Source organism: Crinia signifera, chromosome 19 (assembly GCF_055691185.1).
Source record: "Crinia signifera chromosome 19, ASM5569118v1, whole genome shotgun sequence".
In the NCBI taxonomy this organism is placed as follows: domain Eukaryota; kingdom Metazoa; phylum Chordata; class Amphibia; order Anura; family Myobatrachidae; genus Crinia; species Crinia signifera.
Window position 1 is genome coordinate 95079546 of NC_139226.1, and position 14196 is coordinate 95093741.

Below are 14196 nucleotides of genomic sequence, written 5' to 3' on the forward strand. Positions count from 1 at the left end.
GATAATGCATAAGGTCAACACACACACACACAGTTGACTACTTCCCCCCCCCCCCCTACTTTGCTTCATTTACCCTATATGTGGGAAAAGTGTCCTGAGCCAAGAGCAGCGAGGCACCCTGGCTAACGTGTAACTATTGGAGTCTACGGCGGTCCACGTGTCCACTAATTTGGCTCTAATATGGTAAAACATACAAATTGACATTTAAAAAATAAAAAACACGTGAGGACCATTTTTATGTTGAACTTTTGACCCGGCTGACCTTTTGTAACTGCCAACCTTTTCCATGTCGATCCTTTGACCCTGCCAACCTTTTGCATGTCGATTCTTTTGGGTCAACCTATTATCATTTTAATGCACATCTACTTTTCTGTACCACACCCTTTGGATAAGCAACATCTTTTCCCATCAACCATCGATGATTAGCAACTATTGATGGTTTGATGTTGAAGATTATTAGTGTTACCATTGATAAAAGGCCATGTCCATCGCTCACAGAGTTGGCTAATAGCGTACTGGGACCTGTACCACCGCAAAGTTAAACCATCAATGGCCAACCCTGTAACCAATCAGGCCACCTAGGTTGCTGAGAACAGATGGGGAAGAGAGTCCAAAACAATTATTTACCTATAAAAAATGTTGCCCCCTAACAACCAATAAGATTCTAGTTATCATTTGCCTAGTACATTCTATTAATTGATATCTATCATTTGAATAGTTGCTATCAGCAACACCTCCACCTCTCCTCTTTAGAAGGTTGATGAACCTCTCACCAAGAGGGCTGCATCCTGGACTATGGCCCTTATTCTGATTGATTCGGACCACTTCGTGTGCGGTCGGTCGGCCGATGTTTGGTGTTTGCGCATGTGCAGAGGCGTTTCTGCGCATGTGTGAATGCCTCGCATGACCGAACACGGCGTGAATTCCGTGCAGAAACCGATCGTACGGAACCATTCGAGCAGGGGGTGGAGAGGGGCGTGAAGGGCTGTTTGGGCTCATTGCCATATGCGTATGCCCCGCGTTTCATGGACGATCCCATGAAAACACTGGGCATTCGTATGGTAATGCGGCCGTGGCGCATGTGTGGGGTGCGGCCAGTTGACATAGCCGGATGTCAGCTGCCCGCCCATATCCCTGCTTTCATACGGAAACATGTCCGAGTGGTCTGCAGCACTCGGTGCTGCCTGACCACTTGGTCCATCATTTGATGGTCGGTGACCATCGGAGGATGGGGGAGGTTCCCACAGATGAAGGAGGTGTTCACATGAAACATCCACTCGCGGTCCATTCGCTCAGTGTCTTACTGCGTTCAGACAGTGTTAGCGATTCGTATGGTAGGCGGGGCTAAGAACACTCGGTTCCTGTCTGAAATACGCATCCGTCCAAATCAACTAGAATAAGGGCCTATGTTCACTCCTGGTAGTTCCTGCGAAAAAGTGGTGTCGTGATGTAGTGCGGTAGTCACCCAGGAATATGCATAATGCCGCTCCGAAGCTGATTCAGGTAATCTGTGAACAGCCTGGACCTTTCCTTGGGTGAAGGGGGCAAATTTGCTACACAAAAGACACTTTATAAGAAGCGCATTAATCAAATTGTGACAGGTTCTTTTTAATAAGAATTGGAAATGAAGTTCCTTTCGCCTCCCAGACCTTCTTTTTGATTGATGTGATGAGCCAAATTTTCCAATGGCCAAGAACACTGTCATACTGTAGTTGCTGAAACAAGATGGGACAGTTTGCTGCTGCTTCCAAAACATGTCCCGTAGAAGTTTATTAAGTGTCCTCTGCGGTCTTCCTGGAGAATTGAAAATGCAGATCTGCATAGCACATAGCTCAATTAATGATTGCCTTAAACCTTCCAGACGCTTGCCAGACACAATTTGGACCAACACCTCTGGGTGATTTATGCACAGACAATTTAGGATCAAACTCTGACAACAAACAATAGAGCCCTGCTGAGGTTTCTACATGGGGTCCAAACGTCAATATCCTCCAGATTATTCCCAGAATGTTGCAGCAGCCCGATCTATAACACAAATGACTGTATATGCATAAAAGTGTAGTTATTGACTCCCATGTTTATATTGATTTGCACCCCGCTATGTTCTGCTGTGTTCGTACTGTCATTTCCATGCGCTTTATGTCGTGCTGTATCTGTGCACTGTAACTATATATGCACTTTATAAATGAGCTGTGGACTCTGTGTGCTGCCCTATAAATAAAATAATTAAAATCCACAAATACTAGATTGTGATTATATTTGTGGATTAATAATGCAAAACCATCTTGAAAGCAGTGTTGTATATTAGATACTTTACACTTTTAAAAAGGGCAGATGCTGGGTAGGCTAATGTGGGTGTGTTCCATTTGCGTTCCTTTTTTATTTTTTCATTCTATTTGTAGTATTCAATTTGTGGCAACAGCCAATAAGAAGGCACACCAGGTAGCTGTCCAAGGCCACATGATTGTAGGGGCTTTCTAGTAGTGCCAGTAAGTGTCTTGGGAGTCAGGTAGAGAATTCTGCCCTGCTGATCTGATGCTACAGGACAAACAGTCAGGGAGGGTAGCCAGTCTACATTCTCACCTTGCATCTCAGTCTGCATGCTGATTGGTAGATGGCTTGAGCTATCCACCAATCATCGTGCTTCACTTTTTGAAGGCATGTAAAGAGTCGGCATGAGGGGTAAGTTATGGTTTATTTCTTTTTATACCAATAATAGGTGGGCAGTGGCAGAACTGAGTTGTTGGGTTACCATAATTAGCTGTGATGTGGTCGCCTACACATCACAACCATACATTGCTGCTACTGCAATTGAATAATCCCCAATGTGTTCATCATAGAGGAACACTAAAGTGACCACAACACACCAGCAGCAAATAGGTACGTTACAAGCCCTTGTGTTACAGATATTTGTACAAGTGATAAAGGGGTTTATTTACTAAGATGTTCTATTGAAGATGGGATGTTGCTATGGGCAACCAATCAGTTTCTGTCTATTATCATCTAGAAGGTGCTAATAAGAAGTAGTTGCTGATTCAACAGAGCTCCCATCTTAGTAAATAAATAGCAAAACATTTGAGAATCTGCAACAAAAACAGTTATATTTACACACCACCAGCTAAATTTCAACATAATTTTCCACTTCGAAATTAGATTTTTAAAACATTTTTACCTAATACTCAAACATTGATGGGAGTCCTTCCAATAAGGAGGTGCGCCAAAAATTTGGGGGCATGGCCTGGTGGCAAAATGGTGTGGTCTACAAATCACATCACTCTTGCGAGGACATGCCCCCATTTTGCCACTGAGGGGGCATGGCCAGCGGCTCTGTGAACTGCTGGACATGCCCCCAGACCCTTTGCTTGCTAGAATAGACACTGTGCACATTCAGCAGAGCAGCGGGTGACAGGGGGGACTCCCGACTGCTCGCCACCACCACCGACATGGGACACTACCCGCCACAGGCTGGCCGCAGGAATATCCTTAAAAACAAAACGGTCCCGGGGAAATCGGGACAGTTGGGAGGTATGAGATAGCAGAAACCCCATCTGCCGCATATAAGTGGTACATACTGTGATTGGTTAGGGTCCCAGCTGAGGGGTCCTTACCAAATTACATTAATGGGGACTGTAAGGCAGGCATATCCAAACTGTGGCCCTCCAGCTGTTGTGGAACTACCATTCCCATCATGCCTTGCTACAGTTTTGCTATTAGGGAATGCAAAAACTATTGCAAGGCATGATGGGATATGTAGTTTCACAACAGCTTGAGGGCCGTAGTTTGGACATGCCTGCTGTAAGGAGTTTATTCCAATTGAATTTAAAACTAAAAATCTCTCTAATATATTTTCAAGGTTATATCAAGCGCACAGAGTTAAATATTAAGGGATTTGGGAGTATCAGAATGTGAATTTGTAAATAATAATTAGAAAGCGCTACTGTATAATTATATTATTTGCATAAGGAATTTGCACACGTGTCTGGAGTTATTATCTTTTAGCATATTCAAAACAGGATAAATGCGTACAAATGTCAAAATAACATTTTACTGAAATGACGTAGATGCATGTTCTAGTGATTCTGTTTCAAGTGATTCTTCTTTGTAGCCTTCTGGTTGTTATACTGTTGTGTGATTGATTGTTCCTTTAAAAATCCTTAATATATTTCATGGTGCGAGAGACCCTAATGCGTTGTTCCCCACAGCAGTCAATCTAATATTCGTTAACATTTGTCTGGTATCATCTAATGTCTGTTAGTGACGCGGGACACAGCAAATCTTGCTGCTAATTACACAGGACTCTAGAGTGTCACTAGGGTGCGTCATTTTGTCCATCGGCTTCTTTACGCCTTCAGATCACTTCAAGTGATTGCTGGGACTTTTACTAAAGATTATGCTTGGTATTTTGGTCTTCCCCTTGTATCGCCAGCCAATGTTTCTATATCATTCAAGGGATCTTGTTTACATAATAGTTACCTTGGATACGACACAGATAAGCTGCGCTTCTTAAACGGCACAGAGCAGTTCTGTATTGTATTGCAACACTCAACTGTGATGGATGATATCAAGACCATGGTGAAAAGCACAGATCTACAAAAGTCTGGGTATTGTTTTTTTCCAAGAGTTGCTCAGGGGAACATGCAAGCCAAATAGTTAACCGTAATCCATTAATGCAAATACAATTTCCCACAATTCAGACCACTTTTAATAACATAATTTATACACAATATTATTTAAGAAACATTTTCTAAAATATCTATCAAATTATATATGCAAGGTTATAGCTACATATTTGGCAGTATTTTGGAACTATTCCCTTGATCAAATTGCCGCTATGCACAAAATGTGCCACTAAGGGGTCATAGTATGTAATACCTGCCAATAAAACATTGTTACTAATGCAACAATCATAATTCTAATAGAATGGAATTATAATTATATTACATTTGATCTCTTTTCTAGTAGTCTCAGGTTATACATCGTTCAACAAGATAGGAAAAATGTAAAAATAGTTTGTAGCACACAGGATTATGTGGGGACAATGCATTCCAGGGACAAAACGTTACCATCTAAGACTATGGGCTTGATTATGGTTAATTCAAAGTCCTGCTGATTATCGAATCACTACGCATTATATGATGTGCACATGCCCGAGCCATTTGAGCAACAGTAGTTTCCGATGTCCCGATAAAAAATGTAGGCGTTCTGCAATAGTTGAAAGGGAAGGCCATTGATGCCATCAGTGTCCTCCTTCTCCCCACCACCATTGCAGCACTGAGTAAGTTTAGATTTACACGTTCAGGGAGCAGGGGGAAAGTGACTCGATGCCGAGTGATATTCTCCCTGTGCGCATGGCTGCAAATTCATTTGTAGCCCTGCACAGGGGGGGGGGGGGGGGGGGGGGCAACTGTTACAATCACAGTACTACAATTTAGGGACACATACGGACAGAATATTTAAAATGCCCATGCAATGTGGCCTCTTGGCACAAATGTGACACACAACAAAGCGGCCATTTTTAAAATCATAGGACACTGGTTCAGAATGGCTGAACTATATTAAGCATGCACGGCAAGATGACAGCACGTTTTGAAATTGTACTTCAGGTTGAGCATCCCATATCCAAATTAATTATTAGGTTTTCAGGAATGTCCTTTTTTTTTTTAACCTCTCACCTCCTCTCTGCCCCGCTTCCCACCCCACTTACATCTTTCAATGTGCCACGTCCACCTGGATCAGAGGTGTGCCCAGACGACCATCTCCTGTCACGCTTCCCCAGACCGCGGGGGTCTCTTACCGGGTCCGGGGTCCAGCGTGGTGTAGCGGGCGAGTCCGGGGTCCTGGGTGGCAGTGTCTGAGCGGTGTTCGGAAGCCGTGGACAGCCGCCCGGGCAGCACGTCCCCGTTGGCAGCAAGGGTCCTCCTGCGGCTCCAACCTGAGCGTGCAGTTTCCGAATTAGCGGGCACGCGCCCACTAGGGGCGCGCGTGCCGTCCTGAACTAGATTTAAAGGGACAGGCAGGAAATTAGGTAGTGAGCCTGCAGGGATAAAAGGAAGTCCCTGACAGGTGAACGCTGCCGGAGTATAGGTTTACACCAGCTCCAGCGTCCTTGTGCATTTATATCTAGTTTCCTATTATCGTATTGACCCCGGCTTGTTCCTGACCATTCCTTGTTTGATCCTACTGTACCAAAACCCGAGTTACTCCGTGTATGACCTTGGCTTGCCTCTTCGACCATTCTCTCAGTCTCATCCCAGTGTCCCACGAAACGTACTACCTGTGTATGACCCGGCCTGTCCTCGGATTCTCTCTTGCCTTTCCCCTTGGGTACCTCCTGACCGTACTGATATTGACCCGGCTTGACAACCACGCTTCCATGTTCCCATAACCACCCACCAACTCACACGGGAAACCTGACCAGGGGGCCGCGACCGACGTGTCGGGCGCCGCTAAAGCCCAAATCCCGCTTGGAGGGGTCACTGGCAGAAAACCCCCGGCACGGTTAGACTCTGCGCCCCTGTGTCAGGTCGAGCCAATTCCCGAGTTGGTGGGAATCGTATTACAGTTGTGACATCTCCTAAGCATTCCCAGTACCAATGAAGCATTGTGTCGGTGGCGTCACCCGCACAATGCATCATTGGGACCACGCTCCCGCACAATGCATCATAGGAACGAGGAATACTCAAGAGATGAGTGCGGGGGAGGCCTCTGAACCAGGTGAGTATGAAAAATTCTAAAATCCAAAATAATACCATATCCAAAATGCTCCTGGTCCCGATAAGGGATATTCAACTTGTACTGTATTTTCAGTAACGTCCTAATCAACATATGGGGCAATAGTGTGTTGCCTTTGGGCAGTTGGCTAGTGCTGGCCTAGTGGGTCTCGTGCCCTGGACTTGAACCTTAATGTTAGGGTCCACCAAATAAGGTCACCTGGCCTAGTTTGTGGACCCATATTTTTGGCCAAAATTATGCTAAGTGCCTCATATTTACTCTGTTACATTAAAGCGTTTATCATAACTATTCTGAAGTGCTTAGAGAGAAAAAGTACAAACTAATAAGCTTCTAAATGTCATTTTCCAAACACGAGCTGCAACATGGCAGTTAAAAGTTGATTAGCTGGTTCTTTATCACTCTCCATTTTATCACTTTTCAAGCTTAGTACATCTGGCCCACAGTCTGTAAAATTACAATTAGCGGCTGATTAGTCAGTACTTTATCTCTCTACACAATTTGATACATCTCCCCCTTTGCCTTGATGTTTGTCATAAATGCAAAAGAAAACAAATTTATATTATCAGAAGATTGCTTTAACCTGTTATAAGGACAACTGAGGGCTAAGAATTGTTTGCTTAATATAAATATCTGGATTTAATATTTCTCTTTGAGGCTATGAGTGGTATTTAATCCCGGGTCATGACTGTTGGGCCAGCCGGACAGTTATAACCCGGTCCCGTTCTCGGCCCGCTCGACTGCATTTCGACAGGCTGGATTTAATGTCCAGCCTGCCAAGTGACGAAAAAGGGGTGTGGCCACGAGAAAGGATCATCCAGATCTGGCCATGAGCTTGACAATCCATGGCCGTTCTTAACAAAATGTTGGGAAAGACAGCACTGGATAGGCACCCGCCGCTATTTCCCCTGTCGGAAATAGCGGCGGGGGATTAAATACCCCCCTATGATGCATATTCTGAATTTATTCAAGCGTATTATCTTTATTCCAGGTTTTAGACAAAAAAGGGTACAATATATAGATTTATATACAAAAGACAAAATTACTACAACCCAGATCAAATAACTCATATACAGTACATCTAAAATAAAGTTATTATCATTGATAAAAACAGACAACGGCATAGGCTGCTATACTCTTACACTAATAGGTCCACTACTAAATACTTAAATAGGTTTTAATTGATGGAGTGTAGTTCCTCTTCTGTCCTGTAGTTGGTACTGTTGCTGAATATGAATAACTCCTATATAGAAATACACAGCTACTACAGCAACAGTGATAACTATGGCCTGGTGGAAAACATGCATGTTTTACAAAGAAAAAACAATTAAATATGTCTTCTATTGAAATTTTTAAAAATTCAATGAACCACCAAACTGGGCGACACACTATTCTAACCTCTCTTCATATTCCATTGTTCCATCTTTAAATTTAAGTGCTACTGTACCTTTCCTTTAACACAATATAAAATAAAAGTTTAATTTATTTATTTAATGTCACCTCCAATCAGGTATTTCCACTGGCGGGCAATGAATAATCGGTAAAAGGATCAATGTTAATTACACGAGGTACAGTTGGATAGATTTCTCCTACCTTGTTTTAGGGGATGTTGTCAGCCATTCTTCATGCTTTTCAAACGTTATTAAATAAGCTGCAATTTCCTAAAAGAGAAATGAAAAAAAAAGAAAGAAAAAGTTTAAATCACCTATACGGTTCTATTGTTGCAAACCAAAAAGTGATATCGGACGACTCTCGTGAACAAGCAGAAGTACACAAGTTGGAGTGAGGCCGGGGACAGCTTTCTGCGGCTCATTGAGTTGGATTATGCTGACTTAGACCTTCTGCCTCCCGTTTGGCAGATATTTTGTATGTGTTTGTCAGTGATATATACTTTGACAATCTAGTGAGCGTTAATGTTTTTGTTATGTGTGCCGTGGCATTCAAGTGCATGCCCAATGATCCTGGAAAATACTTAAAACCAAGCCAAGTTAACTTCAGAAAATGCTGAAATATGGAAACGGTTTCCCAATTGTGAAAATGTTTATTAAGCCTAATAAAGAGATACAAAAAGAAAGAAAGAAAGAAAGTGAGACATAGGTGTTGTGTTTTTCAAGTGATACAATTATACGCTGTTAATCTTTCATTACATTGGTGTATTAGTTATTCAAATTAGAGGGGTTGTTTGTTTAAGTCAACTCCCCGTTCTTTTTAATTTAAAATTTTGCAGTTCAATGGGGGGTGCATTTCCCATGACAGGGAAGGTGGCCCCTCTCAGCTCTGTGCCCCATAGCAGCTGCAACCCCCTTATATATAACATATGGAACTGTGACAGGGAAAGTGGCCCCTCTCAGCTCTGTGCCCCATAGCAGCTGCAACCCCCTTATATATAACATATGGAACTGTGACAGGGAAAGTGGCCCCTCTCAGCTCTGTGCCCCATAGCAGCTGCACCCCCTGTACCTATGGTAGCTATACCCCTGTATGTAAGATATGGAACTGTGACAGGGAAGGTGGCCCCTCTCAGCTCTGGGCCCCATAGTAGCTGCACCCCCTGCAGCTATGGTAGTTACACCCCTGTATATAACACATGTAACTGTGACAGGGAAGGTGCCCCATAACAGCTGTACTCCCTGCACCTATAGTAGCTACACCCTTGTCTATAACACATGTAACTGTGACAGGGAAGGTGGCCCTTCTCAGCTCTGGCCCCATAGCAGCTGCACTCCCTGCACCTAGTGTAGCTACATCCCTGTATATAACACATGTAACTGTGACAGGGAATGTGGCCCATCTCAGCTCTGGGCCCCATAGCAGCTACACTCCCTGCACCTAGTGTAGCTACATCCCTGTATATAACACATGTAAGTGTGACAGGGAAGGTGGTCCCTCTCAGCTCTGGGCCACATAGCAACGGCACCCTCTGCACCTATGAAGTTACACCCTATTTATAACACATGTAACTGTGACAGGGAAGGTGGCCCCTCACAGCTCTGGGCCCCATAGCAGCTGCACCCCCTGCATCTATGGTAGCTTCACCCCTGTATATAGCATATGCAACTGTGACAGGGAAGGTGGGGCCTCTCAGCTCTGGGCCCCATAGCAGCTGCACCACCTGTACCTATGGTAGTTACACCCCTGTATATAAAACACGTAACTGTGACAGGGAAGGTGGCCCCTCTCAGCTATGGACCCCATAGCAGCTGCACTCCCAGCACGTATGGTAGCTACACCTAGGGTGACCAACTCATCCCTTTAATCCGGGACACATATTAATTACACAGGTTCTGTGGCTGGCTTTCACCTGGTTTTAAACTGCCACACCTCAAGACTCCATTTCACCTGGATTTAAACTGCCACAGAACCTGTGTAATTAATATGTGTCCCGGATTAAAGGGATGAGTTGGTCACCCTAGCTACACCCATATATAAAACACATGTAACTGTGAGAGGAAAGGTGGCCCCTCTCAGCTCTGGGCCCCATAGCAGCTGCACTCACAGCACCTATGGTAGCTACACCTACAGTATGTATATAACACATGTAACAGTGACAGGAAAGGGGGCCCTTCTCAGCTCTGGGCCCCATAGCAGCTGGACCCCCTGCACCTATGGTAGTTACACCCTTGAATAAACCTGTAAAACAAAATATTATCAAAAGTTTTATCCATTAGAAATATCCCACTAGGTGTTGCTCTGAGGGTTCAGCATTGTCTTTGCCCATTGATTGTAGCTACGTAATAGTCCCCTATCAATGACACTATGTGCTTAGTTGCAGTCATTAAAAATGTCAAATCTCTGCTACCAGTCCCTGCAGAAAGAACATATTATATTCTCTATTGTTCCTTATACGTTTGAACGAAATGCTATCTTCTTGGATAGAACACGCTCATACACCACTATAAATCTTTCCAGACAGTTACACAAATATGAATGAGCAGATGCAGCCGGATTCTCCCACCAAGAGAGGAGTCATTTGAAATTACACCAATAACTTCACACACTTTTGTGTTCTGCTGAGCGTGTAGCAAAGTCATCAAGAAAAAAAAAAAGGAGAAATGCACGGACACCTGAAGGTAAATTAAATATTTATAAACACAACAACATCTTTGCAGATGGAATTACTGATTTATTAATAATTTCCATAAAAAGCCAGTGGGTGACATCCACATAAGTCATATCTTTTGCTTTCGGCATGATTCCGCCCATTAATTTCAGATCTGGATTGGGCGCGTCTGATTCGCTATCAGTAAATTGGCAGAGCTTGTTTCCATTAAAAGGTAACTTGACACCTAAATGTAAAACATATTTATTATAGCTCGAAAGGATGGAAGAAGCATAATTAACAAAGTCGTTTACCGCCCCTTTTTGCAGAATGGAAGCATTTAGGGCAGCCATGTCCCAAACTGTGGCCATCCGGCTGTTGTGAAACTACACATCCCAGCATGCTTTGCCACATTTTAAGTATTGCCTAATAGCCTAATAGCATGATGGGACTTGTAGTTTCACAACAGCTGGAGGGCCTTAGTTTGGACAAGCCTGATTTAGGATCATTCAGATATCAGCGCTGGAGCACATTCTGTGTTTGGGACACAACTAGAGAAAGATATAATTGTTTAATGGTTGCCTACTTTATTTTTTGGTTGGCAGCACTCATGCAGATATAGCAGCAATTGAATTGCTATTGGTGGGTGCCCTCTAGTGGTGGGTGCCTAAATAACACTTGAATCCCCCCTTAAACCACAGCCTGACAGCACACTTAGGGTTCAACAGAAGTATGGATCTTCAGTCCCAAGACATGACCCTTGTTTATGTATTAACAGACCAGGAACAAGGCAAAAACTGTGTCCAGCAGTATAATACTAATGCAATACATCGAAATAGCACATGCACAAATCCTTCTGCCAGCAATGGGGCATTGGTAGTAGAAACCGGCCTCAGCATACCTGGCAGCATGTCAATAGCATTGCTGTGCAGAGTGCACTGCATGTGATCTTGCAGGCGAAGATGTAAGTAAACGATGATTTGGCTACATCTACAGTATGTAGTAGGTCCTCTGTGTGTAGTTACCATTATGCTTTATAATAGTCTATTTCTCTGATGGTGCTCATTAGTAATGAGCCCCAGTCAGTGGAATCACAAGGTGGGAACAGCCGACAAAGTGCTGGCTCTTCCGCAGTGACAGGAGCCAAGTGCTGCAGTGTGATATTCTCCTGCAGCACTTGACTCCTGTTACAGAGGAAGAGCCAGCACTGCAGGGAACCACCATCTCCAGTGGGTGAGATGTATTGAAGAGTGTGTACTGGGTGTTCCTGTCTGAATCTTGTAATAAGACTAGCCTATTTACATAGACCAGGGGGACACTAACCTAGTACTAGGAAAAATAACTCCTTTTTACCATTAGGAACCCTTTATTAAAAAATAATCCAGGCGAGAACAAAATATCCTTAGGTCATAATCCAGCGATTTTGAATAAAGCCATGCAAATTACATGTATATGTGGACAATGAGAGGGACCAGAAAAGACAAACCCCAATACTGTATAGTATGTCAGACATTATACTGCTTTCATAATCAGCATATAAAAGGGCATAGTAAGTAGTTACTCGGCACCCTAGGCAAAATATCAACATACCCCCCAATCCCACACTGCCACCAATCCCCACTCTCCAGTCCCTCAGGTGAAAGTGTGTTTGGGAGGGGGGGGGGGTGTCTGAGAAGTTCCACAGCCACCACCTGCATTAAGTACAACAAGGATGTCTTCCTCATAGACATCCTTCCTTTCATCATAGGCAGCCTCTGTTCTCCCCACCCCAATCCTAACCCTAAAGCTGCTTAATTGAAAAACCGGCCATGGCTTCACCTACTGAAACATCAAACCTTCTTGTAACCCCAATAATCCACAGCTCCAGCCTTTGGCCATTTATTGGTTGCTGCAACAATTTGTGGCCCCCTATAGTATACTGCACCAGCCAATGATACCAAATACGCCTTATGCTTGATGTTTTCCCCATAGCAGACTGCTCCATCATGTGGCCATCATAGCACACTGCACCCCCATAGCAGCATCCAGATGAAAATATACAGTAAAGGTCAATTGTCATTAGTTCTACACTATATGGTCAACATAAGGTCAGCAGGTTCAAAAGGTCAACATGAAAAAAGTTAACACACAATTGGTAGGAACACTTTGTTTGGCTGTTTTGCACCAAATTTAGCTTTTGCATCATTTACTATCCACGTGAACATCTGTTGGGAGGAGTATTCTGTGGCAAGTGAAGCGGAGAGGAGTGAGCTACCACATGTACAAGTTTCTACTGTGACATTTACTAAGATGTGAGTTTGACATGGGTTGTTACTATGGGCAACCAATCAGAATCCACTCATTTATTTAGAACCTTCTAGATCAGTGGTTCTCAACCTCGGTCCTCAAGGACCCCCAACAGTGCACGTTTTCCAGGTCTCCTCAAAGAATCACATGTGAAAGAATCAGCTCCGCTGTGATCTTTTAAAATGTTTCAGTGAATAACGAGTGCACCTGTGCACCTGCCGGGTGACCTAGAAAATGTGCACTGTTGGGGGTCCTTGAGGACCGAGGTTGAGAACCAATGTTCTAGAAGATAATAGATAGAATCTGATTGGTTTCCCATAGCAACATCCCATATCAAATAGAACTCCCATCTTAGTAAATTTCCTCCTACATTTGGGACAAAATAACCAAAAAACATGGGTCTATTTGTGCTATATCAACCTTTTGAACCTTACGACCTTTTGTACATGTCAGCCCTAGGCACTCTTGCCTTAAAGCATGTCGCTGATATGGTGGTGATGACTGTCTCCCTAGACATTGGAGATCTTTCTTTATATACAAACAAGCGCCTAGTATTTTTGCTTATAGCAAATTTCACCCCTCAACCCGTTTTCTTTACTGGGCAGCTCAAACACTAAGCGCAATTTCGTTTTTGGGACACTGGTCCCTTATCCTCTTGATCTTTTTACACACACGCACACACACACCTTCTCTTAGCATGATGCACCAACTACGGGGTTTACTGTGATTCGTGAAATGGGAGTTCTATTGAAGATGGGATGTTTCCCAGAGCAACTAATCAGATTCTGTCTATTATCTTCTAGAAGATGCTAAATAAATAAGAAGTAGAATCTGATTGGTCATTATGGGCAACTATGGTATTGCTATGCTAATATATCCTACGGCAGGGGTGGCCAAACCTGTCCTCAAGATCTACCAACGGTGCATGTTTTCCAGGCAACCTGTGGATCTATAGTAGGAATGAATGCAGCATGTTTTAAATGTGACAGTTAACAATGACTGCAGCTGTGCACCAGCTAAGGCCCTTATTCTGATTCGCGCGGTACGGCCCGCGTGCGGCCGTACCGCCGATGTTTTCCGTCTGCACATGCGCAGAGGTCAATCTGCGCATGTGCAGGCGAATTCGCCGCACATAACGTTAC

The 14196-nt window shown here is 43.7% G+C and overlaps 1 protein-coding gene across 6 annotated transcripts in view; it reads right to left on the minus strand.

The window, feature by feature from the left end:
* The window catches only part of CAMTA1 (calmodulin binding transcription activator 1), a 1324131-nt gene that overhangs the window by 981946 nt on the left and 327989 nt on the right, over positions 1–14196 (minus strand). For all 6 annotated transcript variants that reach the window (XM_083162948.1, XM_083162947.1, XM_083162949.1 and 3 more), the window contains exon 3: positions 8323–8390. In XM_083162948.1, the coding sequence (XP_083019074.1) occupies positions 8323–8390 (68 nt within the window). The remainder of the gene's footprint in view (positions 1–8322; positions 8391–14196) is intronic.